At 38.7% G+C, this 27,940-nt stretch overlaps 1 protein-coding gene across 1 annotated transcript in view; it reads right to left on the bottom strand.

Moving 5' to 3' along the window:
• The window catches only part of syngap1b (synaptic Ras GTPase activating protein 1b), a 203,012-nt gene that overhangs the window by 135,372 nt on the left and 39,700 nt on the right, over positions 1 to 27,940 (bottom strand). The window contains 1 exon segment of the mRNA XM_067447984.1: positions 10,903 to 11,039. Within this exon segment, the coding sequence (XP_067304085.1) occupies positions 10,903 to 11,039 (137 nt within the window).

Here is a 27,940-nt window from a genome sequence, read left to right on the forward strand (position 1 = left end):
TGTGATATCACAGCAAAACAGCGACGGTATAGAGAAGAAGGATGAGATCTGTCTGCTTCTATCAACATCACATCACTGTCAGGTTCCAGCTGCTCTGGTAATAAATGACACTGGATGATTTTCACTTGTTGGTCTCCTGATCCTGAGAATGATGTGCTAGAGATATATTATCTCCTGTTTCATTTTTACTGTGCAATCATTGAATTATGGATAAAAAAATATATAGTTGCAATCAGTCAGATGTGGCAGTTGAAAGATATGGATAGATGGATATACAGTTTTTCGCACCACAAATATATGGAAATTAATTCTCCACATACAACAAAATGGCAGCAAAAACTGTCCGATCTATTGATAAAACATGTCTTGTTGCAGCTCTACATTACGTTTTACATTTTTTTAAATAATGATAAATGAAATAAAACGGATACCTTTAGACCTTTGTTAGGGCCTTCAAGTCACTTCTATTCACCCATTTAAATGGGTTAAAATTAGCATTTGCTTTTAAAATATATATATTTTTTTAAGTTATAATATATCTTTTCTTTTCTTGCTCTGACTTTTAGATAAGGAATTAACTACTAAAACCATTTCTTGTTAAAATAAGAAATGCATCAATATAGAGTTCAACAGTCAGGTTTCGGAAGTAAAAATCCCATTAATTTACTCTATAAGGTAATAGATTTTTAACAATAACTTCTAAACCTTTAAAGGCCTACTGTGAGCTACGTGCTTATTGATGGATGATATATGCTTCTGTTAAAGCTGTCAGTCTGCATTATATCATTATGCATTATTTTTAAAGAATTGTGTTTAACAACACAATTTATTTACAGTGCCTTGCGAAAGTATTCGGCCCCCTTTGCGACCTTTTGCGACATTTCAGGCTTCAAACATAAAGATATGAAACTGTAATTTTTTGTGAAGAATCAACAACTAATGGGACACAGTCATGAAGTGGAATGAAATTTATTGGATATTTCAAACATTTTTAATAAATCAAAAACTGAAAAATTGGACGTGCAAAATTATTCGGCCCCTTTACTTTCAGTGCAGCAAACTCTCTCTAGAAGTTCAGTGAGGATCTCTGAATGATCCAATGTTGACCTAAACGACTAATGATGATAAATAGAATCCACCTGTGTGTAATCAAGTCTCCGTATAAATGCACCTGCAGTAGCCTCAGAGGTCCGTTTAAAGCGCAGAGAGCATCATGAAGAACAAGGAACACACCAGGCAGGTCCGAGATACTGTTGTGGAGAAGTTTAAAGCCGGATTTGGATACAAAAAGATTTCACAAGCTTTAAACATCCCAAGGAGCACTGTGCAAGCGATAATATTGAAATGGAAGGAGTATCAGACCACTGCAAATCTACCAAGACCTGATCGTCCCTCTAAACTTTCAGCTCATACAAGAAGACTGATCAGAGATGCATCCAAGAGGCCCATGATCACTCTGGATGAACTGCAGAGATCTACAGCTGAGGTGGGAGACTCTGTCCATAGGACAACAATCAGTCGTATACAGCACAAATCTGGCCTTTATGGAAGAGTGGCAAGAAGAAAGCCATTTCTTAAAGATATCCATAAAAAGTGTCGTTTAAAGTTTGCCACAAGCCACCTGGGAGACACACCAAACATGTGGAAGAAGGTGCTCTGGTCAGATTAAACCAAAATTGAACTTTTTGGCAACAATGCAAAACGTTATGTTTGGCGTAAAGTCAACACAGCTCATCACCCTGAACACACCATCCCCGCTGTCAAACATGGTGGTGGCAGTATCATGGTTTGGGCCTGCTTTTCTTCAGCAGGGACAGGGAAGATGGTTAAAATTGATGGGGAGATGGATGGAGCCAAACACACGACCATTCTGGAAGAAAACCTGATGGAGTCTGCAAAAGACCTGAGACTGGGACGGAGATTTGTCTTCCAACAAGACAATGATCCATAACATAAAGCAAAATCTACAATGGAATGGTTCCAAAATAAACACATCCAGGTGTTAGAATGGCCAAGTCAAAGTCCAGACCTGAATCAAATCGAGAATCTGTGGAAAGAACTGAAAACTGCTGTTCACAAACGCTCTCCATCCAACCTCACTGAGCTCGAGCTGTTCTGCAAGGAGGAATGGGCAAAAATGTTCAGCTCTCGATGTGCAAAACTGACAGAGACACACCCCAAACGACTTACAGCTGTAATTGCAGCAAAAGGTGGCGCTACAAAGTATTAACTTAATAATTTTGCATGCCCAATTTTTCAGTTTTTGATTTGTTAAAAAGGTTTGAAATATCCAATAAATGTCATTCCACTTCATGATTGTGTCCCACTTGTTGTTGATTCTTCACAAAAAAATTACAGTTTCATATCTTTATGTTTGAAGCCTGAAATGTGGCAAAAGTTTGCAAAGTTTAAGGGGGCCGAAATTAAATTACTTGATTCGGAGTCATTTTACTTGATTTAGAAGATTTAAAACCCTTTCAAACTTTCAAATTCAGAGTGATCACCCAAATCAAGACTACATTGTATATCAGCAATGGGGTGGGCAATATGAGCATAGGCTAATATGAGAAATTTAATTTGATATGAGTTATTTTTGTTAGGCTATATAAAAGAAAAAAGAAGCAAATTAGCTAATTACAAAAACATTAGTACATTTTAAAAACAAATCAGATACAGTAGGTTTATTTAATATGTATACATTTAATTAACATCTGTAGTTGCTTGATTAATATTAATGACAGACAGGTATTTAAATGGGCTGCTGAATGCATGGATGTAATATTCGGACAACATTTATTTATTCTGATATTCAGTTGTTATTACCCACCTGTTCACATACAATTAAGCCATAACCAACTGTGTTCATGCGAGATACTCCTCATGATGGACATTTTAACATCTGTGTGCGTGTGTATTTGACTATTCAAGTGAAAGGAGAATATTAGAAAGGAGAATATTATGCGAGAGAGAGAGAGAGAGAGAGAAAGAGAGAGAGAGAGAGAGAGAAAGAGAGAGAGAGAGAGAGAGAGAGAGAGAGAGAGAGAGAGAGAGAGAGAGAGAGAGAGAGAGAGAGAGAGAGAGAGAGAGAGAGGCTTCTGTTGTGTGTCATTCTGTGCGATTCCGCCTATTCCGCCTTTACTAACTGCTGGCTAATCGATAAAGAATTGTAATTTTGTGATACAACGGTCTTGGCATTTAATTTGGCTGTAGGCTGAAATTATATTCAACCCGTCAAGGTGGCTAGTGGGAGTGGCTGCCTTACCTGCCACAGTTGAAATATATGGGCTGGTGGGTGTTAATGTAAGTACTTAAGTATTCACAGCCTTTGCTGAATAGTTTGTTGAAGCTCCTTAGGCACCAATTACCTTTTTTGAATCTAATGCTACAAGCTTGGCACACCTATTTTTGGGAAGTTTCTCCCATTCTTCTTTGCATGACCTCTCAAGCGCCATCAGGTTGGATGGGGAGTGTCGGTGCACCGCCATTTTCAGATCAGAGATGTTCAATCAGGTTCAAGTCTTGGCTCTGGCTGGGCCACCCAAGAACATTCACAGAGAACAAACCAGCAATCATATAACCCTGAAGCCCAAGACTACACGGTTTCCCACTGAAGCTAAGCAGGGCTGAGCCTGGTCAGTACCGGGATGGGAGACCAACTGGGAAAACCAGGTTGCTGCTGGTATAGGTGTTAATGAGGCCAGCAGGGGGCACTCTTCCAGTAGTTTGTGTGGGTCCTAACGCCCCAGTACAGTGATGGGGAAACTGTACTGTCAAAGAGCACCGTCCTTCAGATGAGACGTTAAACCGAGGTCCTGACTCTCTGTGGTCATTAAAAATACCAGGATGTCCTTCGATAAAGAGTAGTGGTGAACCCCTGCATCCTGGCCAAATTTGCCCAATGGCCTATAGGTCCATCATGGCCTTATAATCATCCCCCTCTCCTGATTGGCTTAATCACTCTGTCTCTTCTCCACCAATCAGCTGGTGTGTGGTGAGCGTTCTGGTGCAATATGGATGCCGTCGCATCATCCAGGTGGATGCTGCACATTAGTGGTGGTTGAGGAGATTCCCCCCTTCAATGTAAAGCTCTTTGAGTGCCTTGAAAAGCGCTATATAAATCGAACAAATTATTATTATTATTCGAGTTGTCCCCCGTAGCCACTCCTTTGTTATCTTGGCTGTGTGCTTAAGGTCGTTGACTTGTTGGAAGATTAACCTTCACCCCAGTCTAAGGTCCAGAGCGTGCTGGAGCAGGTTTTCATCAAGGATGTCACTGTACATTGCTGCTCGATCCTAACTAGTCTCCCACTTCCTGCAGCTGAAAAACATCCCCACAGCATAATGCTGCCACCACCATGCTTCACTGTAGGGATGTATTGGCCAGGTGATAAGCAGTACCCGGTTTCCTCCATATGCTTGCCATTCAAGCCAAAGAGTTCAATCTTTGTTTCATCAGACCAGAGAATTTTGTTTCTCATGGTCTAAGAGTCCTTCAGGTGCTTTTTGGCAAACTTCAGGCAGACTGTCATATGCCATCTGGCCGCTCTACCCTACAGGCCTGACTGGTGGAGTGCGCCAGAGATGGTTCTTCTTCTGGAAGATTCTTCTCTTTCCACAGAGAATAGCTATTTCAAAGTGACCATCAGGTTCTTGGTCATCTAACTGACTAAGGCCCCGCTCAGTTTGGCCGGGCGGCCAGCTCTAGGAAGTGTCCTGGTGGTTCCAAACTTCTTCTTTTTACAGATGATGGAGGCCACTGTGCTCATTGGGACCTTCAACGCTGCAGAAACTTTTCTGCACCCTTCCCCAGATCTGTGCCTCAATGGAGTCCTGTCTCGGTTTGTGCTCTGACATGCACTGTTAATTGTGGGACCTTACATAGACAGGTGTGTGCTTTTCTAAATCATGTCCAAGGATGATCAGTGGAAACAGGATTCACCTAAGCTCAATGTTGAGTGTCATGGCAAAGGCTGTGAATGCCTGTGATTTTTTTTCGTTTTTTTATTTTTAATACATTTCTTTCACGTTGTCATTACGCAGTACTGTTTGTAGAATATACATAATAATTATACACAGTACACACACATATATTATGTAAACACAAACTTTTATTTTGGATGTGACTTCATTTTCCCCCAGCACTAATAAATATATATAATGAAAATAAAAATAAATCTATCTATCTATCTATCTATCTATCTATCTATCTATCTATCTATCTATCTATCTATCTATCTATCTATCTATCTATCTATCTATCTATCTATCTATCTATCTATCTATCTATCTAATAATAATAACTTTAATTTTAATTTAATTTAATTTATTCTATCTATCTATCTATCTATCTATCTATCTATCTATCTATCTATCTATCTATCTATCTATCTATCTATCTATCTATCTATCTATCTATCTATCTATCTATCTATCTATCTATCTATCTATCTATCTATCTATCTATCTATCTATCTATCCATCCATCCATCCATCTATCTATCTACACTTGTCATATTTAAATATATATATATATATATATTAATTAAATGTATATAAGTCTAAAAAATATATTTATATAAGTCATATATAAAAATATATAAGTCTAACAAAAAAAAGTTATTTAAAAATCATTATTATTTCTTTAAAAAACCTATTGCTTATATATGTGTTAGGAAAGTCTTCTGGTTTTGTGTAATTGCACACACAGACTGACCACTAGTCAGGCAGATAAACATTTCATAAACAAATTCAGATCGATAGAACACAAACTATTCATCTTTTTTTGTGTGTTTTATGTGACTATTATTTTCATTTTGCTGTGATACCCCTCGTAACTGGTTGGTTTGGTTAATGGCATGAATTAACAAATATTTTACTAAAATCCCTTTGGGGAAAATAAATCAAGAAGTCCTCGCTGCAGCCTGTAGCACGATTACGTACTGGATCAGATCCAACACGTACTGGATGCGCATGCGCGGTGGTTTCATTCACAATTCGATGACGTCATATACGCATGCGTAATATATACATAACCGCTTGCACAAAAATAATGATTAATAACATGCTCACGCCATCAGGACACACGTTTTGCATTTTCCCTTGAATGTATAGGCTACTTGTGTTTTAAGTTCTTTGCAGATCGTGTTGCATTGTACCTTGAGGATTAAAATTACAGAGACCATTACTTGACTCATGTTTCCTTCCACTCAACAGCAAGTATGATCAGAATATATTAAAATTGTAACTGTTTTGCATGCATGTACAGCAAAACTGGGATAATTTAAGCATCACATTTATGAAAAGATAATTTATTCATCAATTAATTACTTAATAGCCTACTATTTATCAGTACTACAACTACACGGTTTAGAACATCATCTATATCGGCTACAGTATTGATCATACGTTGAAACTCGCGCATCCGCATTATAAGTTAACCCAGAGATCGGTAGGCTATGACATTGCCATAACGATCCATCCAGTACGTATTGGATCTGATCCAGCTACGTCATCGTGCTACAGGCTGCAGCGAGGGGTGTCTCAAATAAATGGGAAAAAGACTTCCAGAACCAAGGCTGTTAAAAAAATGGACAGGTACTTTTGGACTCCATAAGTAAGAACATTCTGCTTGTCAAACCATTTCATGAGCTCTTTCATATTATCACGTGACACATCCCAGTAATCCATTACATAATCTTTTCCTCCAGTTCAAACAGACTCCCACAACGCTAACGGCTCTTCTCAAAGCCTTGTCATGTTCTGTCACACCGTCAGCTACGATCAAAGCCTCTCTGTTGACTGAGTCCATACTAATTAATATATTAACTGTGACATCTTGGAATACCCCACCGAAACACAATGTGAGCAACCACAGAGAGGGATTTGGTTAGCGCATGATTCCATAGCCTGATTCCTGGGGCAGCTACAAGAATGGCTGCCGCCCACTCACCACGAGAGAAACCTTGCTCTGGGTCTACTTGCGTAACACAGTGGCATGGTTGCACAGATCTGCACGAGGACCATTCATCTGAGGGCTGGTGCACAGAGAGTGTGTGAAGTCGGACGTGGGCCACCATCACCAAACATCAATTAGGATCTAATGACATGGCGGCAAATCACTCTCGACTCTCTCACTCCCTCTAAAGGCCGTTTCTGAGCATAGCAACAAGTAATTTCTATTATCCATGTTATTGCAACCTACTCTGAATTTGATTCTCTTCTTTGTATATGATATTGTGACAGCTCAAATTAGTTCTAAGTCAGACTATTTAAAGTATTTAAATGTATTTAGATGGTATCAATGTAAAATGTATTAATGGCATTGCATGAAATACATATCAAGTTGTATTTATAAGATATATAAGTGCACTTTTCCTGCCTTTTCATGCACATTAACTTTAATGACATCCAATTTTTAAACCGTAGGGTTGGCCCACCCTTTGCAGCTATAACAGCTTCTAACACTCTTCTGGTAAGGCTTTCCACAAGGTTTAGGAGTGTGTTTATAGGACTTTTTGACCATTCTTCGAGAAACACATTTGTGAGGTCAGGCACTCATGTTGGACGAGAAGGCCTGGCTCACAGTCTCAGCTCTAATTCATCTCAAAGGTGTTGGGTTGAAGTCAGGCCAGTCAAGTTCCTCCACACCAAACTCGCTCATCTATGAGTTTATAGACCTTGCTTTGAGCACTGTCATGTTGGAACAAAAAGGGGCCATCCCCAAACTGTTCCCACAAATTTGGGAGCATGAAATTGTCCAAAATGTCTTGTGCTGAAGCATTAACAGTTCCTTTCACTGGAACTAAGAAGCCATAAAAACAAACTTGCACCATAACCCCCCACCCCCCACCAAACTTTACACTTGGCACAATGTAGTCAGGCAAGTACCATTCTTCTGGAAACCACCAGATCCAGACTCATCCATCAGATTGCCAGACAGAGAAAAGTGATTCGTCACTCCAGAGAACATGTCTCCACTCCTCTAGAGTCCACCAGTGGCGTGCTTTACACCTCTACATCCAACACTTTGCATTGCACTAAAAGTAAATATTTTAAAACTTTAATTATTAGTTGTTGTTGTTTTTTTTTAAAGGAAGTCCAATACATTTTATATAACAAATGAGACAGTATATATTATACATTTATACACATTTATAACCATTGTAGGGGAAGCTATACTGAAACTAGCTTTACAAGATACAAGCTACTTGTAAGTTAAAGTAGTTAAGTTACATTCAAGCTACCATTTTGAAAAAGTAGTTAGCTAAACTACAAGTTACAATCAAAAAGTATCTAGCTACAGCTAGCTAGCTAGCTTTTTCTAATTATTATTTTTTACAATGACAAATAACTTTAAATAATGAATGAATAATGTTATACTATTTGGGGTTTCAAGCAATATAATGCAATATTGATTTCAAAGAGCATAGTGTGAATTCAGGTTGATTGGGACACTTTTTCCCCAGTCATTTCAAAGGCAAAAACCAAAAACTGTCAGAATCATTTGAATAATTGATACAATAAACACAATAATCTAATATAGCCTATATCTCAAACTGACTGTCAAAGTGCAACATGGCTAAAAATTGAACATCAGTGCAAGAATAAAATCTATTCAACTACTCAAATATTCAGGAGTCAGGATTAAGTTTACCACCATCAAACAAACCAAATGTGGGATGATTACTAAGTTTGTGCGGGACAATGTGAAAAATGTTACCAACAATAAAACATAGCCTGATACTGTTATATAATGTCTAAGTTAATAAAAACATTTGTATTCTGCCTTTCAGCTGATAAAATATTTTGTTCTTTAGTCCCAGAAAACACCATTACATCACAATGTAACATAACATGTCTTTATTTGACATGTAATTTAAATTCAACTTCACTGAGCCCAAAGGCAGCAGGCATCATGCAGATAAACTTTTGTTGAAAGAGTTCTGACCAAGTCCAACTAAAAATCAACAAAATAAATAATGAACAAATAAAATATAAATCAACATGAAATTAGTTCATTGACAGTTTTATATATTCATTTATATTATATATTAACGATATAACCAATTTACCGAATTATCCAGTAGTTTTCTGAACAGATGCATTTATTAATATGATAATTAAAAACTAACAGACTAATGGAAATGTGGGACATTTTCTCAATATGCAACGTGCGGGACAAGGGTTGAAAATGCTGTAGCCTACAGTACACGCAAAGCGGGACGGGTGGTCACCCTAAGGATTAGTCTGAAATCCAGGTTAAACTCACAGCACATGCAGTGATGGAGCGCAGCATTCTGAACAGAACCGCTGTCAGTATCGTGAGCTGCTCGCGTGAACGGTGCAGGTGCTTTGCTTGCATATTTATTTTCATTTCGAATGGTTTCGTTTAAAAGTGTACATTTCAAGCTTTCTATAGCCTTCAAATGATATATCTAATGTCTAGCTCGTTCTCGTCAGTAGTTAGATTCAGAACCCCAAAATGGAATGTAGCTTTTGGTCGCGCTACTCTGATACTTGCTGTATAATGTAGTTAGCTACTGGAAAAGCTACACAGTTTTAAAAGTAACTGAGCTACTGACAACAAGCTACTGAAAAATGTAGTTAAACTAGTAGCGTCGCTACTTGTAGCTCGCTACTGCCCAACACTGTTTATAACTATTTATATTACAATGTTTTATATGAATAGTTACTCTGATATGACACCGGATTGAACTTCAGGAGAAACAAAAAAATGTAAACTATTATGTAACTAATTATAACTAAACTAAAATGTTACTAATTAGAAATGTTGCCTTGGCAACTAATGAAAAGAAAAATAGATCATATAAAAATAAAAAATAAAATGGCAAAAACAAATCAAATGAAATAAAAAGGAAAACTGAAAGAAAAAAAACTAATTCAAAATATAATTATATTAAAAATAATATAATAGTATATAAATAATATATATATATTATAATATAATAACACAGCATAAAATACACATCCAGTGTGTATATAACATGCTAGTGAATTTATTGATTTGGTGATATTTTGCTGTTAAGTGCCAACAGCATATTAATTGGAAAGGACTTTACTCGCCTCACTCATCAACACCTCCTGAAAACAATCAGAGAAAAGCATGTCCTGCTGCAGAGTCCCGGAGTGCAAATGTCTTCATGGAGGAAATGATTGTCATTCACTACAGGACCTGAATGAAGACCCTCACACACACCGACAGGGCTGCAACTGTCCCCTGCAGCAGATGAGTGACAACCATGAATATTTCATGGTGCTGATCTTCACAGAGGTGTCAGCCATTAGCCTGTCATGACTGATTCCCATCTATTCAAAGTATGGCCTTATCGGGACATGCAACAAAACGGGTGCAATTAGTCAGAACGGTCCCTCTGATTAATGAGCCTCTCAGCGCTCTCCTCCACTAGAGACCTGATTCACATCACTACCTGTTACAGGTTGGCCAGTGTGTCCATTAGATCCACAGGCACTGCACAGGCTGACTTCCTCAAGTTACAGTAAGACTTTAAGAATGGAAAAAAAATAAGTGGGTTGGGACTTTTTTTTATTTAAAGGGATAGTTCAACACAAAAATTAAAATGTGATGTTCATCTGCTTACCCCCAGGGCATCCAAGATATAGGTAACTGCTAATAATGACTCACCTGCACCAATGTAATATTTCATGCCACACTTAATACTTATATGAGTTACACAACTGCACTTACTTCACTCCCAGACTGTACATGAAAGTCGTGTTTTGAGCTGTGGCAAGTCTAACATAAAGACCCTCATGTAAACTGCCGATAATATTACCACCCGTCACACAAACTCTGTAAAGGAACAGGCTGGGAAGGAAGTGCTAGAGGAAGTTTATGATTATATGTGATTGGGCTGCCAGTACCTCCTCCTGGTCCAACATGTAGAGCTGATTTCCACTGATCACGCACAGACGAGGATTCCAGTCGGGTTGCTCGTAGGAGGGAGCAGCAGCGAAGGAGGGCTGGTGTCGGAAGGAGGGGGGGACGGCATACCTCGCATCTGGGAGAGGAGGCGGAGAGGAGAATAAGTAAGGGACTGCATGTCAATAATAAAAACGCAAGACTAAAACTATGATTTTATTCAGATCAGTTCAAAGTCTATGAGCAGATTTAACCTGAACATACAACATTTGACCAGTATGTGGTGCTGCTAACAAACATTCATCTGCTAAGACATCCACTATCCGCTTTAAAAAACATACCTTGAATGTTTGTAATGAAAGTGCCTTCAAAAATGTACTTTAATTCAAATTTAATTTAGCAAAAGCTTTGCCAAATTACGATAACAACATAAATGCTATCTGGCTTTGTCATGATACAATTATTTTATGCATTACAAGAAAATGTTAAATACATTTTACATTTTAAACAGCATTGTCTCAAATTAAGAACAAAAAAAAAAGCTGTAGGATTACTTTGAAAAACAATGTCAAATGGTGGATCCGCAATATGGCTAAACTAAAGCTATATCGCAATTGTATGAATATCGATTAAATATCATACTGCAATTTTCCTAATAGGACTAGATGTAACAAACCCTAACAATTCAGCACAGCGCTGGCCTTGACCGCATTGAAGAAGCCTTCTAGGTGGTTTGACTCATAGCAACATTCATGGAAAAATACAACACCAATCTAATAGTTTACTAGCCTGACAAGCTGGAACTCACTATTGACAGGGCTCAATCTGAGAGGTGGGATAAACAGTTGTCTTTTAAACTCCCTCTGCACACAATATGTTCAACCGTATCCGATCGCCAAAACTTTGAACACATCTTCCCTTATTAAGAATGACCCTAGTGCCGTTCTTTGTTCTTTTCTCTTGGCCAAGGCAGATTCGAAAGACCACCGTTCCCAGCTTCTTTGTTTACAAGTTGCACGCAACTCTGTCGTCATTATGTTAAACCCGCCCACCGACTCTATACACGATGTGATTGGCCTGACCAGAGTTTGGTTTTTCCAACTCAAGGTGCAGATCCACTTGTCCGTGCAACACTTCTGTTGCGCCACGCTCCACTTTATTCCTAAGTGTGACGTCAAGCGACTTTAACAGGCCCAGCATAGCATTCCAGGAAGGCAGCGCTGCATTTGAACCGATTTAAATGCACAAATGAGGGGAAGCGTCTAGGGCTGCACGTTTTCAAGTTTTTCATTAACCGTTAACCGAGGCCCTTAGCGGTTAATACTCGGTTTACCATAGTGTGTTATTATTTTTAGTTTATTATTTTGACGACCGCCATCTCCGTAGTGAACGCGCCTATAGAGAGAAATGCACATCATGGATTACATAATCAGAGAGTAGCCTATTTCTTTTCGTTTTAAATTGTTAAAAGACATTTCAAGCTTTCTTAAGATATATTTCATGTCTGTGAGGGGTACGCTGAGTTTCGTTAAATTAGGATGAGATGCGCTCCAGTTCACGAGCAATGCAAGTGGCCGCGAGGGCGCCTGCATGATTAGGGCATGTAGTAAAATATGCCGCCGAGAATGATTCACACAGCGTTTGACTCGCGCGGCTGAGCCTTTCTCGGCAGAGAGTTCAAGTATCTGTGGACTCGTTCCTTCAGCTCTGGCCATCTTGCTTTCAGTCCGTGATCAGCTTTTTTGTTTTCTTAATTACAGTTAAGGTAACCTCTGCTTTTCTCTAGTCATTCACAAGTTTCTCACTTCAAACTTTCTTTCTTTTGCTCCGTTATGTACAGCTCGCGCGGCTCCCGCTCTGCTTCTGTCCTAATGCGACTTATAGTCCAGTGCGACTTATGTCATTTTCCTCTTCATGAAGCATTTTTTGACTGATGCGACTTATTCTCCGGAGCGACTTATAGCCTGAAAAATGCGGTAAGCACTGCATTGCAATACTTGCATTTTGCCCCGTCACTCTCATTTTTAAAGTGCTCCCACGCTTTCTTTGCCGCTTCATTGCCCACTTAGAAAGCTGGTCATGACTTCTTCTTGTGGATATTACAAATGTCTGGGAGCACTCTGGCGGTCTCTAGGGGTGCAAAAATATATTACAACTAAATTCAAAACACGTCATTGACACCTCTTAAACAGAGCAAAATGTTTCCATTACAATATCCGATTTTCAGCTCTGGAGGCTTCTTAAGCACTTGATACACAGTGAAACACTGATGGCTTCAATTTTACTGTATTAAATTGATCCTGGGCCCTCCTCCTATTGAAGTGCAGAGTTACAAATACAGTGTTTGAAGACGGTTAAAATAAAATATTGTTTACCGGCAGCCAATGAAGACTATGCTGGCTTATATAAATATTGAACAAATATGTGAGATTGGAATTGCTGACAAATAATTTCAGCAGTTCAGAATTAATTCTTTCATTTAGGAGACAATACATTTATTTGCACTTTAATCTAAACTGTGCAGACATTTTAAACTCACAAACAGCTATATTACACACTGTATTAAAGGTTATATTCGAAAAAGCATTATAAGGGCACTTAAAAAAATAACTGACCCCATACAGTAGCATATTTCAGGCAAAGTTTGAAAAACCCAGTAATCAATTTTGCTTCACAGGTGCTCATAATATCAGCCTGCTAGCTTTTTTTTTTTTTTTTTTTCATAACATCAGTCAGTGAATGGACTTTTGGTGGGCCAACACTGACATCAGAGTCAAAACAGTTGGTCAAATTGAAATTCAGACCTTTCACAATCAGTGTGCCAGATTTGGCAACTTTTCACCATATGAATCTATGGGCTGACATAGACTCCCAGCCAAAAAACAGCAAGAAAAAAAAAAAACAGACACAATATGTACCCGAGAGCCTTTGGTGCCTGACTCCTCATAAACATAGCAAACACAGCTTTTTCAAAACATAAACACCACAATACATATGAGCTTCAACAATATTAGACAGCATTACCTTACAGACACCAAAATGTCTTTTTCCTCAGACTGTAACGTATAACTCATTGATATTGATGGTCCAGTACAGTTCTTAGCTTTCATCATCTTTAAAATCGAGTTGTAAAGCGGCCACGCATTCAGTTCTGGCCCTGTCAGCCAAGGCGAGAGCAATAAAGCCATCACTTTGGCCTTTGACTTTTTTTACTTATTCCCTGCTCTTTTATAAAAATTACAGCTGGATGTGTCAGCTCCAAAAACTGCTCAGAGTCGATATTTTGTCCCGGTGTCCTCGAGTCCCTACCCCCGGAACCTCCAGCCAATCAGAAACAGCCTTGACAGATGGCGACGGCATCAGAGGGATGCTGGACCAGCACAGGACGCTTCTGTCCAGACTCGCACACACATTTGTCACATTTCCTCCAAGCACTCGAGAACAACAGGGAAAGGCACTCACAAAACAGATCGCTGGACTTAGCCAGCCTTATGTTTGCTAGAATTGATGCATAGACGAATGGACTTCTTTTTTCAGCTTTTCATTTGTTGGAGCTATTGAAAAAAAAAACGTTTTGTTCTTCTTTTTTTAACTTCAGCAGTTGGAAAAGAACATCTAATGAACACTGAACTTTTTACTGATTTGATTTAACACAAGGTACAATATGTTTATCCAAGGCAATAAGGCTACAGGGAACCTTCCAAGACTTTTCAGCAAAGATACATTCAATTGAAAAAAATCGACACAAAATATATTTACAATGTCACATTTAAAACCTGTAAATACTTTTTTTTTTAACTTTCATCAAAGAATCCTAAAAAATGTATGAAGGTTTCCATAAAAATAAAAATAAAACTAGTTTTCAATATTAATAATAAGATTTTTTTATTGAGCAACAAATCAGCATATTAGAATGATTTCTGAAGGATCATTTGACACTGAAAACTGGCGTAATGGCTGCTTTGCCATCACGGGAATAAATTCATTTAAAAATATTTTTAACATGACAGTAGGCCAAGAAGTGACTCGAATAAACAGAGCAAACACACAGTACTGCGCCGCTGCTCTGAGCTATAGCCCCACTGCTGGGCCGAGCAACACCCTTACTACTGCGAGCCGGGCTCTCTGCTTGACAGTAAGCCAGCTGAAATCTTTTCTGCCATGGAAATAGCCTGTCACATCCAGCTCCGTCCTGACAAGAAGCCCTGGTGAGCTGGAGGAGCTGCCCAGCGCTGTTCTGTTCAACGGCACTCTCCGCATGAAAGAAACCGCTTTTGACAATAACTAAAGACTTCATAGGGAAAAAATATGAAGTGATTTAGGTGCATGAACTATATGAAGTGACTTTATGCCAACATAACACAAGGTACTCTGTTAGTGTTTATTCAAGGCAATAAAGCTAAAGGGAACTTAAAAATTTTAAGATTACTTTACTTTTCAGCAGCACAGAATAAAATACTTTTATTTAGCAAAAATGTATTAGATTGATTAAAATTGACAATAAAAATATTTATAATGTTTTTAATGAACTCCCATTGTGAACGATCACGTGACACTGAAGACTGGAGTAATGATGCTGAAAATTCAGTTCAACCATAAATAATATTTATCCCATAATTTACTCTCCCTCAAGCCATCCTAGGTGTAGGCTATATAACTTTCTTCTCTGAGCCAAACACAATCAGAGTTATATTAAGACATATCCTGGCTCTTCATAGCTTTATAATGACTGTGAATGGTACCATAGATTTTGAAGCCCATAGTAGGGCAGATTCTTGATATCTAGATTCTTATCGCCAGTCTGTGATAAACATTTTATAAGCTTTGTATTCTATACATCAGACAGTTTTGGCAGAATTCTAATGTCATTGCGTTATTCAGCCTGAGGGTGGCGTGCAGTGCTCTAATGATATGACTGACAGACTTTATTACACACGACAAACACATAGAATTCTATCTTAGAATTGCCTCACTGCATTTATCGCGTCCGAATGTTGTTTTAGAATATTCAAAGTTAGGAAAAGGAATTCCAAGTGAGGGGAGTCATGTCTATTCTCAGAACAAACACAACAGAACTAACTTACTGCATAAAGGATATTCACATGAACACGTTTAACCTAAAGGATCTTTACTTTAATTCATTTGATACGCTTCTCCACATAAAAAGAACAGACTATGCCAACTAGTTACTGACCTGAAGCACACACACAGCTGAAGCTGACGGATATCGTCTATCTGGAGCGAGGCTTACGTGAGGTAAGAACACGTGAAAATAAGCGGGGCAGACAGAAATCTGCCCCAATGGCTCTAGAGCGTGCTGCAGTGCTATTTTTTTCACCACAGATTTTATGAAAACCAGATTCCGCCACTAAATAAAAAGAGTAATCGCATTTTAACTTTTTATGTCAGAATTCTGACTTTATTTTCTCACAATTGCGAGTTATAAAGTCAGAATTCCTAGCCTGACGTGGTCATACTCAATTCTAGTCAAAATAGAGTCTGGGAATCAACGTCACTGCGCGTTGCATTCTGGGCAGTCGCCGCCATGTTTTAGGTCACGCTCATGAGCGTACAATGATAACAAATACGAATCACTAGAGAAAAAAACACTGTATTCGCGTTATTTAAGAACTTTTTGCACTCACTTGGAATGTACTAATATTTGAATCTCTTGCGTGCATGAGCACTCAGTCGTAATGCCAGGACATTGCACATATTCATCTTATTTTATACAATCAGAAATCATACGGCCGTCTATCGCACCACACACACAGGACTACACATTGATTTCTCTTTCGCAGTTTTTTTTTTAATATAGCCTAACGAAAAGGTCTGTATCTGATTTTTAAAATAATATTGCTTGATCTCAGCCAGTGGGTCATTTGTTTAATCAACATATATCATATCGCAATTCCATAGCGTAACGTAATCATAAGGGATAACATATGAGAGTATAGCCTGTAATGCAGCTTTGAAATGATTTGAATTGTGAACGCAACTTTAGCCTAAGTTACAGTACTACACAGTTTTACTGGACTTAAAAGGTCCAAGTACAAGTCCTTCTACTGAGAGAAGCAATGAATAATTTCCAGATGTTTACAATATTTATGGCGTAACGTTACGCATATGTTGATCAGAAATCATAAATCTGTAATATATCGGTTATGAATAATAAATAAATAAACAAATTATAAAGACACATTTTGGATGAGCTGTTTATTTTCATTGAGGTTTACTTTCACCTTCACCTGTTGTTTCCAAGCTGGTAAACTGACAAATTGCACGTCATTTGAGGGTTTTTACCCCCATGCAGTTCACAAGAGCGGCTATAGCAGTCCATAACACAGCAAGCGTACACCATTAGAATGTGTTTTTAACTATCTAACACAAGTTTTTACGTCTACCTTCGCTATGTAGTGTCTGTGTCATAAAGTCCACGAATGAGATCCAATGTGCTGTTTCCAGGAGGGAAAGCTAAACAATCACTCAATTTGCGATTAGGTTTCCACTTCGGTCGTGAGTGTGATTATGACAGTTAATGACACAACACACGTTCACGATTATAACTGTTTTTAGCTGAATTAGTTCTACTTTTAGAACTAAAAGCGTCAATTTCCTATACAACACAGTACCGACAGCGGCCTCCGTGACCTAAAGTCCCAAAATGCATTGCGTTGCTTACGTCACGATCCCAGACTCTATATGATTCTGAAACTGCTCCATTGGGCTGTGATTATGGGGCGTGACCAAACAAGGAAAGACATCAATTGGATAGACCTACAACCAATCAGAGCAACGGAGAGACGCATTTTCAAATGTCAACAGAGCTCAACTGCACTGTGTTGCCAAGTCCACGCTTTTTTTCAGCGAGTTGTTTTCTATGTCCACGGAAGCGACTATTATGTGATATATAGACCCATGAGTGCGAATTTTAACAGGCAACCTTGCCAAAATACCACAAATTTTACCCCCCAAACACCTTTTTTTTCCGGAGAACCCCCCCCAGGAAGCTATTGTTTAGGGCTAGAAGTTGGCGGGTTTTGTTGTAAAAACTTGGCAACCCTGTCTGCACGCACGGTGAAATAAACGAAAAAATAAAATAATTTAATGATACACAGAGAACTTACCCAACATGATCATCATTTTTGATAGAAATTGTGAAGGTGAATGCATATACAAACAAGCTCTCCATTTAAGATTTGAACAAATATAACCCAAGCCCCTTTGATGACGTGCATGATTACGTTACTGTTTATCATCTGTCTGTCATCGTCTAAAGCCTACCCTGATGATTTCATTGGTCCGAACAGTTTCTGTTAATATAGATAATTACTCCTCTATGGCGCGAGGCCGGACCGAACTGCCCGACCAAAACATTTTGTGGGCAGGGCTAAGTTCAGCTGGCATCCAGGGTTTATGCGAGTTTATATCTCAGAATACTGACTTTATAACGAATTCTGTGACAAAAAGTCGCAATTACTCTTTATTTTTTTCCCATATTTACATCATAGACTGTTCAAAAATATGGACGACGCGTCTTTACAACCTTCCACTGAAGACAAGTGAAGCCGCCAATGTCCGAATATGGCACTGAAATCTTGCGCAGATTTGGATCAGAGTCTGCGAAGTAGTAAACGCAGGACCAGAGTCCGCACAGTAGAGCAGGAAGTAAAGGCGCGATATCAAAAGCCCACCCACACTCTCGTAGATGCAGAGCAATTCATTATGTCGGTGTGAAAAAAAAAAATGTAATCCCAAAGAAAGCCTGTTGGTGCCTCAGAGAATACTTCTCTCAGAGAAGTCTCTCATGATCTCAGCTGTCAATCATGATGTCACACCCCCATTCTTGTACCACAAATATCTAATTAAAACCAAACTTATCGGTATTCAAACAAAGAACACTTGAAATGACATCCGCTTGATAAAAACTGCCTAAAATGACAGAAACCATCTTTGGAAAAAAATCATTTGAAGTGTAATTTGATTATTTACCCATAGTTTGTCCCACGTCCCATTACATTTTATGGTGAGGACGAGTTAATGACCTATAGGGACCACCTGAGGGCGATTGAAACGCTTTGGCTTCAGTTTCTCAGGAGTCTGCGGCAGACTTGCGCCTGACTAAACCACGCCCCCTCATGATAGGCTAGTTCGAGATCCCTTGGCGCTGCGCAGACCGATCAGTGTATGACATCAAAGTACAGCGAGAGAGATTCAAAAGCATAAGAAGTAGTTTGCTCTATAATCGTTCTCGCGGCACTTTGATGTTATATGCTGATCAGTCTGCGCAGCGCCAATGGATCTCGAACAAGCCTAATCTCATTTCAAATGCAAAGATGTCAGCCAATCACAACAGTGGGTGTTTTCACTGATGTCTCACAGCAGACAAGCCCCTTAAAGCAGAGCATTCAAGCCAGACGCCCAATATCAGTATAGAAAAAAATCCTTTTATTTCTAAATTATGCATTTTTTGATGTAAAAACCATACTAACAATGTAAGTTCACCTCAGCAAACATTATAAAATAATTAAAAAATCCATGCCATGGGACCTTTAAAACTTGTGGTTATGGTAAGGGGCATGATATTTCTCAAACACGCTCAAAGTAGTTGACCAATCAAAACACACTGGTCCAGCTGGCCAATCAGAGTGCATTGCCCTTTTCAAAACGAGGGGCTTCACAGAGACAAGAGCTAAACAGAGCGTTACTGATACAATGTAAAGAGATGCTGAGCCTGCAACAATGTCAAATGTGTGAAAAATAATGTGTTTTTAGAAGATTAAAGCATGAAATCCTATTCTAGTAGAGCCCAAAAACAAAATCAAGATTTTTTAAAAGGGCATAATATGACCCCTTAAAAGTATTTCTAGAGTACAGTTATTATTTCTGTAACATTTGCCTCGTTAAAGGGTTGGCTCACCCAAAAATGAAATTTATGTCATTAAAGGGGGGGGGGGGGGGGGGGCTTATCCGCCCACACGAGGCGGCTTATCCGCCCACACGAGGCATATCGTGTGGGCGGAGCTAAAGAATGACGAATGCGCACAAAGCGGTGACGTCCTCAAACGTGGAGAAGAAAACGCTACCCTAAATATACCATGGCTTATGATGCCTATCAATCAGATTCAACTAATACAGATATGATCCAGAATCAGATTCGGAGGCTGAAATAAATTGAACAGGAGAAACAGCAACAGCAGGACGTCCGTCTCTGTGGTATGTACTGTATTTAGTGGCCTGTCAACATTTGTGTGTTTACTCGCAGTTTATGAGGACATGATTCGGTTTATGGACTATTATATGCGACTAAACCTTAGCAGTAGCAAGCAAAAGGGTTTTGCACGTCAGACTAGTGTAACGTTATACATAGAACAACAATGGAGTAACCGTTAGCGCATTTGAATGACGAAGCAAGCGATCGTGTCGTTTACTGATTTTTACTCACGCGACGATAGCCAACAGCACAGACATTTGAAGCAGTTTTACTCACCGACTGCTTCCAAAGCAGGACCGAACCTTTACCGCTGGGACCGCTCCGTCAAAAACACACTTCTTTAGTATTATTTGGTGAAGTCCTGACAGCAGTGACCGTGGAGATCCACTTTGCGACGCGACTGAAGCGATGTTGTGAAGCTTCCCGTCATTTCTGTGTTCAAATCGGTTCAAATGCAGCGCTGCCTTCCCGGAATGCTGTGCTGAAGCGTTGAAGTCGCTTGATGTCACCCATAGGAATAAAGTGGAGCGCAGCGCGGACTATAACGACATAAGTGTTCACTGACGAGTGGATCTGCAGCTGAGCGAGTGTTTATGGGCGTGCATTTCCTCTCTCGCTCTAGTCACGCGCACGCACCCTACCGGGAGAAGAGCCCGTACGGCCCATACAAGGACCTTCCGCTCTATTAACGTCAAGTAGACCCATACTCGAAAAAAACTCTCCGAAACTTGTGAGAAACCGGAAGGAGTATTTCTGACACAGAAATACTCCATCAAACGTCCAACATTAGTTTTTGAAACTTTGTCTATGTTTAGGATGGGAATCCAAGTCTTTAACAGTGTAAAAAGCTCAGTATGCATGAAACAGCATTTCACCCGCCTTTAATGACTCACCCTAATGTCGTTCCACACCCGTAAGACCCGTATAATTTTCAAACCTCAAATTCATGATTCGGATCGCTTGTCAAATGGTGAAATAGCATGACATTGGTCATTGATCCGAATCATGAATCAATACGCTGATTCATGACTGTTTGAATCTTTATTTGAGGTTTGAAAACAAACACAGAAGACAAGACGATGCTGAATAAAGTCGTAGTTTTTGTTATTTTTGGACCAAAATGTATTTTCGATGCTTCAAGAGATTCTACTGAACTAACTGATGTCACATATGGACTACTTTGATGATGTTTTTATTCCCTTTCTGGACATGGACAGTATAGTGTGCATAAAATATAAAATAAAATACTACAATATCTTAAACTGTGTTCCGAAGATGAACGGAGGTCTTATGTGTGTGGAACAACATTAGGTGAGGCATTTATGACAAAAATTAATTTTTTGGGCGAACTAAACCTTTAAATGAAAAGCTGTTTTTTATTATGCATCTGTTTCAGCACATTTGCACCAGATCAGTAAATGAACGCACCAGTTAGAGTCCTAAGCAGCCTCTGACATCAGACACAAACTCTGCAGGCGCCTTTTCGCGTTCTCCATCACAAACGCTGGGTGTCATTGGCTTGCACACTTCTGAGAATGCGCTACTATTTTTTGGCGGGCTGCGGGTGATGATGTGTGCCGTGCACATGAGGAAAAGGCCACGGATGGGTCACTCTAACATGGTCATTACTCAGCCCAACAGGAGAAACACTGATTATTCACATCGCTGTGCTCAAAACAGTGCTAAAAATAATCACACAGTATCTCCAGATGCCCCAGGCAGGTAGTGCACAGAAAAGAGAGTAGATGCACATTTCATAATCATATCTGTGTTGCGTTAGCCGATGTCAATAGTCTGTTACAGTAGGCTCGGACACACTGAAAGGCCGTGCTTTGATGCATGCACAAAAGCATTTCTGTGTTCATGCACCGTAATGGACATGTGACCTTACATCATAATGGACTTTACAAGGCAGGAATGTGTCATCCAGCAGTAGCAGGAACAAAATGTTATTGCTCAGAGGATGCTCTTATAGGCCTATAGCTCAGGAGTTTTAAGTAGCTTTGTACCAGTTGTTTCTCCTAAACTCATTTGGGAAATACAAATAGATACAGACAGACAATATTGACATACAATATGAATATAGAGTTATAAAATTAATATACATAGCAGTTTAGATCATTTGGTCTCGGAAGAAAACAGAAGAGAAATGTTTGAGTTCTTACTGAGATCTCTCATTCTAAACGTTTCAGAAAATCTTAGCAAAAATAAAGTGATTCAAACACATATCCCCCAATCAAACCCGAACATGCAATATGATTGACAGTTTGAGAATGTTTCTGATTGGCTAGTCTCTTCAGAATGGATAAAGTGAAAAGCTAAAGAAGCAAAAGGTTTGCATGCAACATATACATTTTGGGCTGCACAATTTATGTTTTACACCAATATCCCTATATATATGGTAATAAAAATTGGAAAATACTATTAATAATTATAATAACAATGACTTATGAGTTAATATCAATGTAATGATAAAATAATATTAGTTAATAATAATAATAATAATAATAATAATTATTACTAAATAGAAATATTTTAAAGAAATATTACTTTTGTAAAAAAAAAAGAAGAAAAAAAAACATTAAGGTTTTTACGTGTTATTTCTTTTTTAAGAAGTCTCTTATGCTCACCAAGGCTGCATGTATTTGTTCAAAGAGTAAAAACAGTTATACAGTAAAATATTATTACAATTTAATTTGAGATCATTTTTTAGAAATCTTTCGAATATGCTGATTTTGGTGGTAAAGAAATGTCTTATTATTAATGTGGAAACTGTAACATTTATTAATATCGTAAATGTCTTGACTGTCTTTTTTTATCAGTTTAATGTGCCTTTGCCAGCTATATACTTACTATGCTATAATACTTAATTACCCCAAACTTTTTAATGTCAGTATATTTGTGATTTCCAATAAATACATACATTAAAACTAAACTAAAACTGTTTTTCAACACTGAAAATAAGAAATGATCTTAGAATGATTTATGGAGTAATAAAAAAATTAAGCTTTGTATCACAGAAATAAATTACAACAGAAACCAGTTAATTTAAATAATAATTAATAATATTATAAATATTATAAATATAAATAATAATAATAAAATTAATAATATTATAAATATTATAAATAATATTTCACAGTATTACTCTTTTTACTGTATTTTTTATCCAATAAATGCAGCCTTGGTGAGATTAAGGGGGGGGGGGGGGGGGGTGAAATGCTGTTTCATGCATACTGAGCTTTTTACACTGTTAAAGACTTGGATTCCCATCCTAAACATAGACAAAGTTTCAAAAACTAATGTTGGACGTTTGATGGAGTATTTCTGTGTCAAAAATACTCCTTCCGGTTTCTCACAAGTTTCGGAGAGTTTTTTTCGAGTATGGGTCGACTTGACGTTAAAGGGGGGGGGTGAAACACTCAGTTTCAGTCAATCTCATGTCAATCTTGAGTACCTATAGAGTAGTATTACATCCTTCATATCTCCGAAAAGTCTTTAGTTTTATCATATTTATAAAAGAAATATAGGCTGTTCCGAGTCTTTCCGGAAAAAAACGAGCGCCTGGAGGCGTATCGTGTGGGCGGAGCTAAAGAATGATGAATGCGCACAAAGCGGTGACGTCCTCAAGCGTGGAGAAACCCATCTATCTAAGCTAATACAGATAATGATCCACAATCAAATCTGAGGCAGAAATAAATTGAACACGAGAAACGGCAACATCAGGACGTCCATCTCTGTGGTAGGTACTGTATTTAGGGGCCTCTGTGTGTCTTTACTCACAGTTTATGAGGACATGATTCGGTTTATGGACTATTGTATGTGACTAAGTTAGACCTTAGAAGTAGCAAGCAAAACGGTTTTGCATGTAAGAGTCAGACTAGTGTAAAGTTATACAGAACAACAATGGAGTAACCGTTAGCGCATTTGAATGACGAAGCACGCGATCGTGTCGTTTACTGATGTTTACTCACGCGACGATAGCCAATAGCAGAGACATTTGAAACAGTTTTACTCACCGGCTGCTTCCAAAGCAGGACCGAACCTTTATCGCTGGGACCGCTCTGTCAAAAACACACTTCTTTGGTATGATTTGGTGAAGTCCTGTGACAGCAGTGGCGTGGAAATCCACTTTGAGACGCGACTGAAGCGATGTTGTGAAGCTTCCCGTCATTTCTGCGTTCAAATTGGTTCAAATGCAGCGCTGCCTTCCCGGAATGCTGTGCTGAAGCGTTGAAGTCACTCGACGTCACCCATAGGAATAAAGTGGAGCGCGGCGCGGACTATAACGACATAAGTGTTCACGGACGACTGGATCTGCACCTGAGAGACTGTTTTCGGCATGCATTTCCTCTCTCTCGATCTAGTCACGCGCGCACACACCCTACCGGGAGAAGAGCCCGTTTGGCCCATACAAGGACCTTCCGCTCTATTAACGTCAAGTAGACCCATACTCGAAAAAAACTCTCCGAAACTTGTGAGAAACCGGAAGGAGTATTTTTGACACAAAAATACTCTATCAAACGTCCAACATTAGTTTTTGAAACTTTGTCTATGTTTAGGATGGGAATCCAAGTCTTTAACAGTGTAAAAAGCTCAGTATGCATGATACAGCATTTCACCCCCCCTTTAATAGAGCGGAAGGTCCTATTATGGGCCGTACGGGCTCTTCTCCCGGTAGGGTGCAGCTGCAGATCCAGTCGTCCGTGAACACTTAAGTCGTTATAGTCCGCACCGCGCCGCGCTCCACTTTATTCCTATGGGTGACATCAACCGACTTCAACGCTTCAGCACAGCATTCCGGGAAGGCAGCGCTGCATTTGAACCGATCTGAACGCAGAAATGACGGGAAGCTTCACAACATCGCTTCAGTCGCGTCGCAAAGTGGATCGCCACCGTTCACTGCTGTCAGGACTTCACCAAATCATACCAAAGAAGTGTGTTTTTGACGGAGCGGTCCCAGTGATAAAGGTTTGGTCCTGCTTTGGAAGCAGCCGGTGAGTAAATCTGCTTCAAATGTCTGTGCTGTTGGCTATCGTCGCGTAAGTAAGCATCAGTAAACAACACGATCATGTATAACGTTAGTTAATTTATCAATGGAGCATGCGATCTATGATGTGTGTTTAAATCCATTTGTTTAGCTGACCACTATAGGTGTCAGTTTGTTTATTGTAAAACCACCCAAACATAAACCTAGCGTTCTCACAAAGCGCGCTTCATCATTCAGATGCTCTAACGGTTACTCCATTGTTGTTCTATGTATAACGTTACACTAGTCTGACGTGCAAAACTGTTTTGCTTGCTACTGCTAAGGTTAAGTCGCATACAATAGTCCATAAACCGAATCGTGTCCTCATAAACTGAGAGTAAACACACACAAATGTTGACAGGCCACTAAATACAGTACATACCACAGAGACGGACGTCCTGCTGTTGTTGCTTCTCCTGTTCAATTTATTTCAGCCTCCGGATCTGATTATGGATCATATATCTATTAGTTGAATCTGATTGATAGCCATGGTTTATTTAGGGTTAAGTTTTCTTTTCCACGCTTGGCGACGTCAGCTTTCAGAAGCTCTCATGCAGTAGCTGCGTGCTTGTCATCCTTTAGCTCCGCCCACACGATACGCCTCCAGGCGCTCGTTTTTTTCCGGAAAGACTCGGTACAGCCTATCTTTCTTTTATAAATATAATAAAACTAAGGTCTTTTCGGAGATATGAAGGATGCAATACTACTCTATAGGTACTCAAGATTGACATGAGATTGACTGAAACTGAGTGTTTCACCCCCCCTTTAAGAGACTTTCAAAAACATAAAAAACAAACAAAACAAAACAACAGTGTAGAGTAGTGCATGCGATGGACATATTGTGGTGATGTGTGGCAAATTCTTGTCATTCATTTTAAATTCACTAACACAAATTTTAAACAGAATTTTGCCATAATTTTGTCATATATATGTTATGGCAAAATTCAATAAATATAATCTCTTTATATATTATAATCTCTAATACATATATATATATATATATATATATATATATAAGAGATTATAATATATAGAGAGATTATAATATATTATAGAGATTATAATCTCTCTATATTATAATCTCTAATATATATATATATATATATATATATATATATATAGAGAGAGAGAGAGAGAGAGAGAGAGAGAGAGAGAGAGAGAGAGAGAGAGAGAGAGAGAGAGAGAGAGAGAGAGAGAAATTATATTTATTGAATTTTGCCACAATTTTTCATAACATATATATGACAAATTATGGCAAAATTCAATATATATATATATATATATATATATATATATATATATATATATATATATATATAATTTAGGCTACTTTTAGAATTCCGCTTGGACATATCTATGGCTTAAAACCACAAAACAAAAAAAAAGCTTCCAAACATTGTTTTTAAGCAAACGCCTCCGTTTACTAATCTCATTGCTCTCTATGAGAAACGTCTGAGATATTAAAGATATTAAAGAGTGACTTTCCATTGCTAATCCTCCCGAGCATTTCCACTGCACACTGTAGATATGGAAAGAAAGGCTGTACTCATGCAGTACTGATCAATAGCTGAAAGCTCCAGAAGCAGCGTTTGCATCTACCTGCTCGTCTCCTCGCCGCAACCTCCACACGGCGTCACTGTAGCTGCACTTTACAGCTCACGCCCCCCAAATCTACATACAGGAAACAAGGTTACTGCCCAAGAGATGTCACTTCCGAAACACCCACTCTCCCTCCATCTCTCTCTCTCGCACGCGTTCCCTCACTCGTTCTCACCCACACACCCCCAGCTTATTGCCATGACAACCAGGAAAAGAATAGAATATAAGTGAGTGTTAAAGAGACAGATGATCAGAGAGAGAGGGGGAACGAGAGAGGTATGGAAGATGAGGATAGAACAGGACGAAAAGAGAGAGGGAGGCAGAGAGAAAGAGCGATAAAATGTGTGGGAGAGAGAAAAAAGCTAGAGACAGAGAGGAGAGAGAGAAAAAACAGAAGGGAGAGAGATGGAAAAGAGAGTGAAAAGAGAAAGAAAGAGACATATGAGGGGTTTTGAGAGAAACCGAGGGAACGAGGACACTTTTTTTGGGAAAAGAGAGACCATTTCTTGTTCCCATAGCAACCTAGCCATCCATGAAATACTCATTCTCTCTCTCTCTCTCTCTCTCTCTCTCTCTCTCTCTCTCTCTCTCTCTCTCCTATGTATAGCTCATAGTATGTGAATGAGATGATGTGGAAATCAGAGGGTGAATTAGTGGTGATGAATGTTATATGATCTCAGTTGGATGGAAACTGCCGCACATGTGCTGAACAAGCAAGTAAATTTACTCGTAAATCGGGGCCATTCACAACTGAATTAAAGGGGTACACAATACAGAAGTGTACCTGTAATGAAACAATTCAAATTTAATAAAAAAGTTATATTTCTACACACATACAGCATTGGGACCTATATATATATATAAAATGTTTAATGTTTAAAATGTCCCAATTTTCATTATTTATTTTTTAAATAAGTTTATCTTAAAACATTGTGATGGGCAATTGTGGTGATGTGTGAGCAAATGAAAATAGTTTTGACATAATTATGTCAAATCATTTTTAAAAAAAGAAACGTATTCCACAAACCTGGGAATAAACAGGCATGATTACTCAAAATTAATGATGTCAAAATGTGTTTGACTAATAAAATTGCCCTGGTTTGTGACTGTGTTGAAATTCAGTTAAATGTCTTAATTGAAATTCAATACGGTCCTCTTCCTGTTATTCAGATTCAAATTTCATTTAACATCCTGTTGC

This window comes from Pseudorasbora parva, chromosome 7 (genome assembly GCF_024679245.1).
Source record: "Pseudorasbora parva isolate DD20220531a chromosome 7, ASM2467924v1, whole genome shotgun sequence".
Classification (NCBI taxonomy): Eukaryota; Metazoa; Chordata; class Actinopteri; order Cypriniformes; family Gobionidae; genus Pseudorasbora; species Pseudorasbora parva.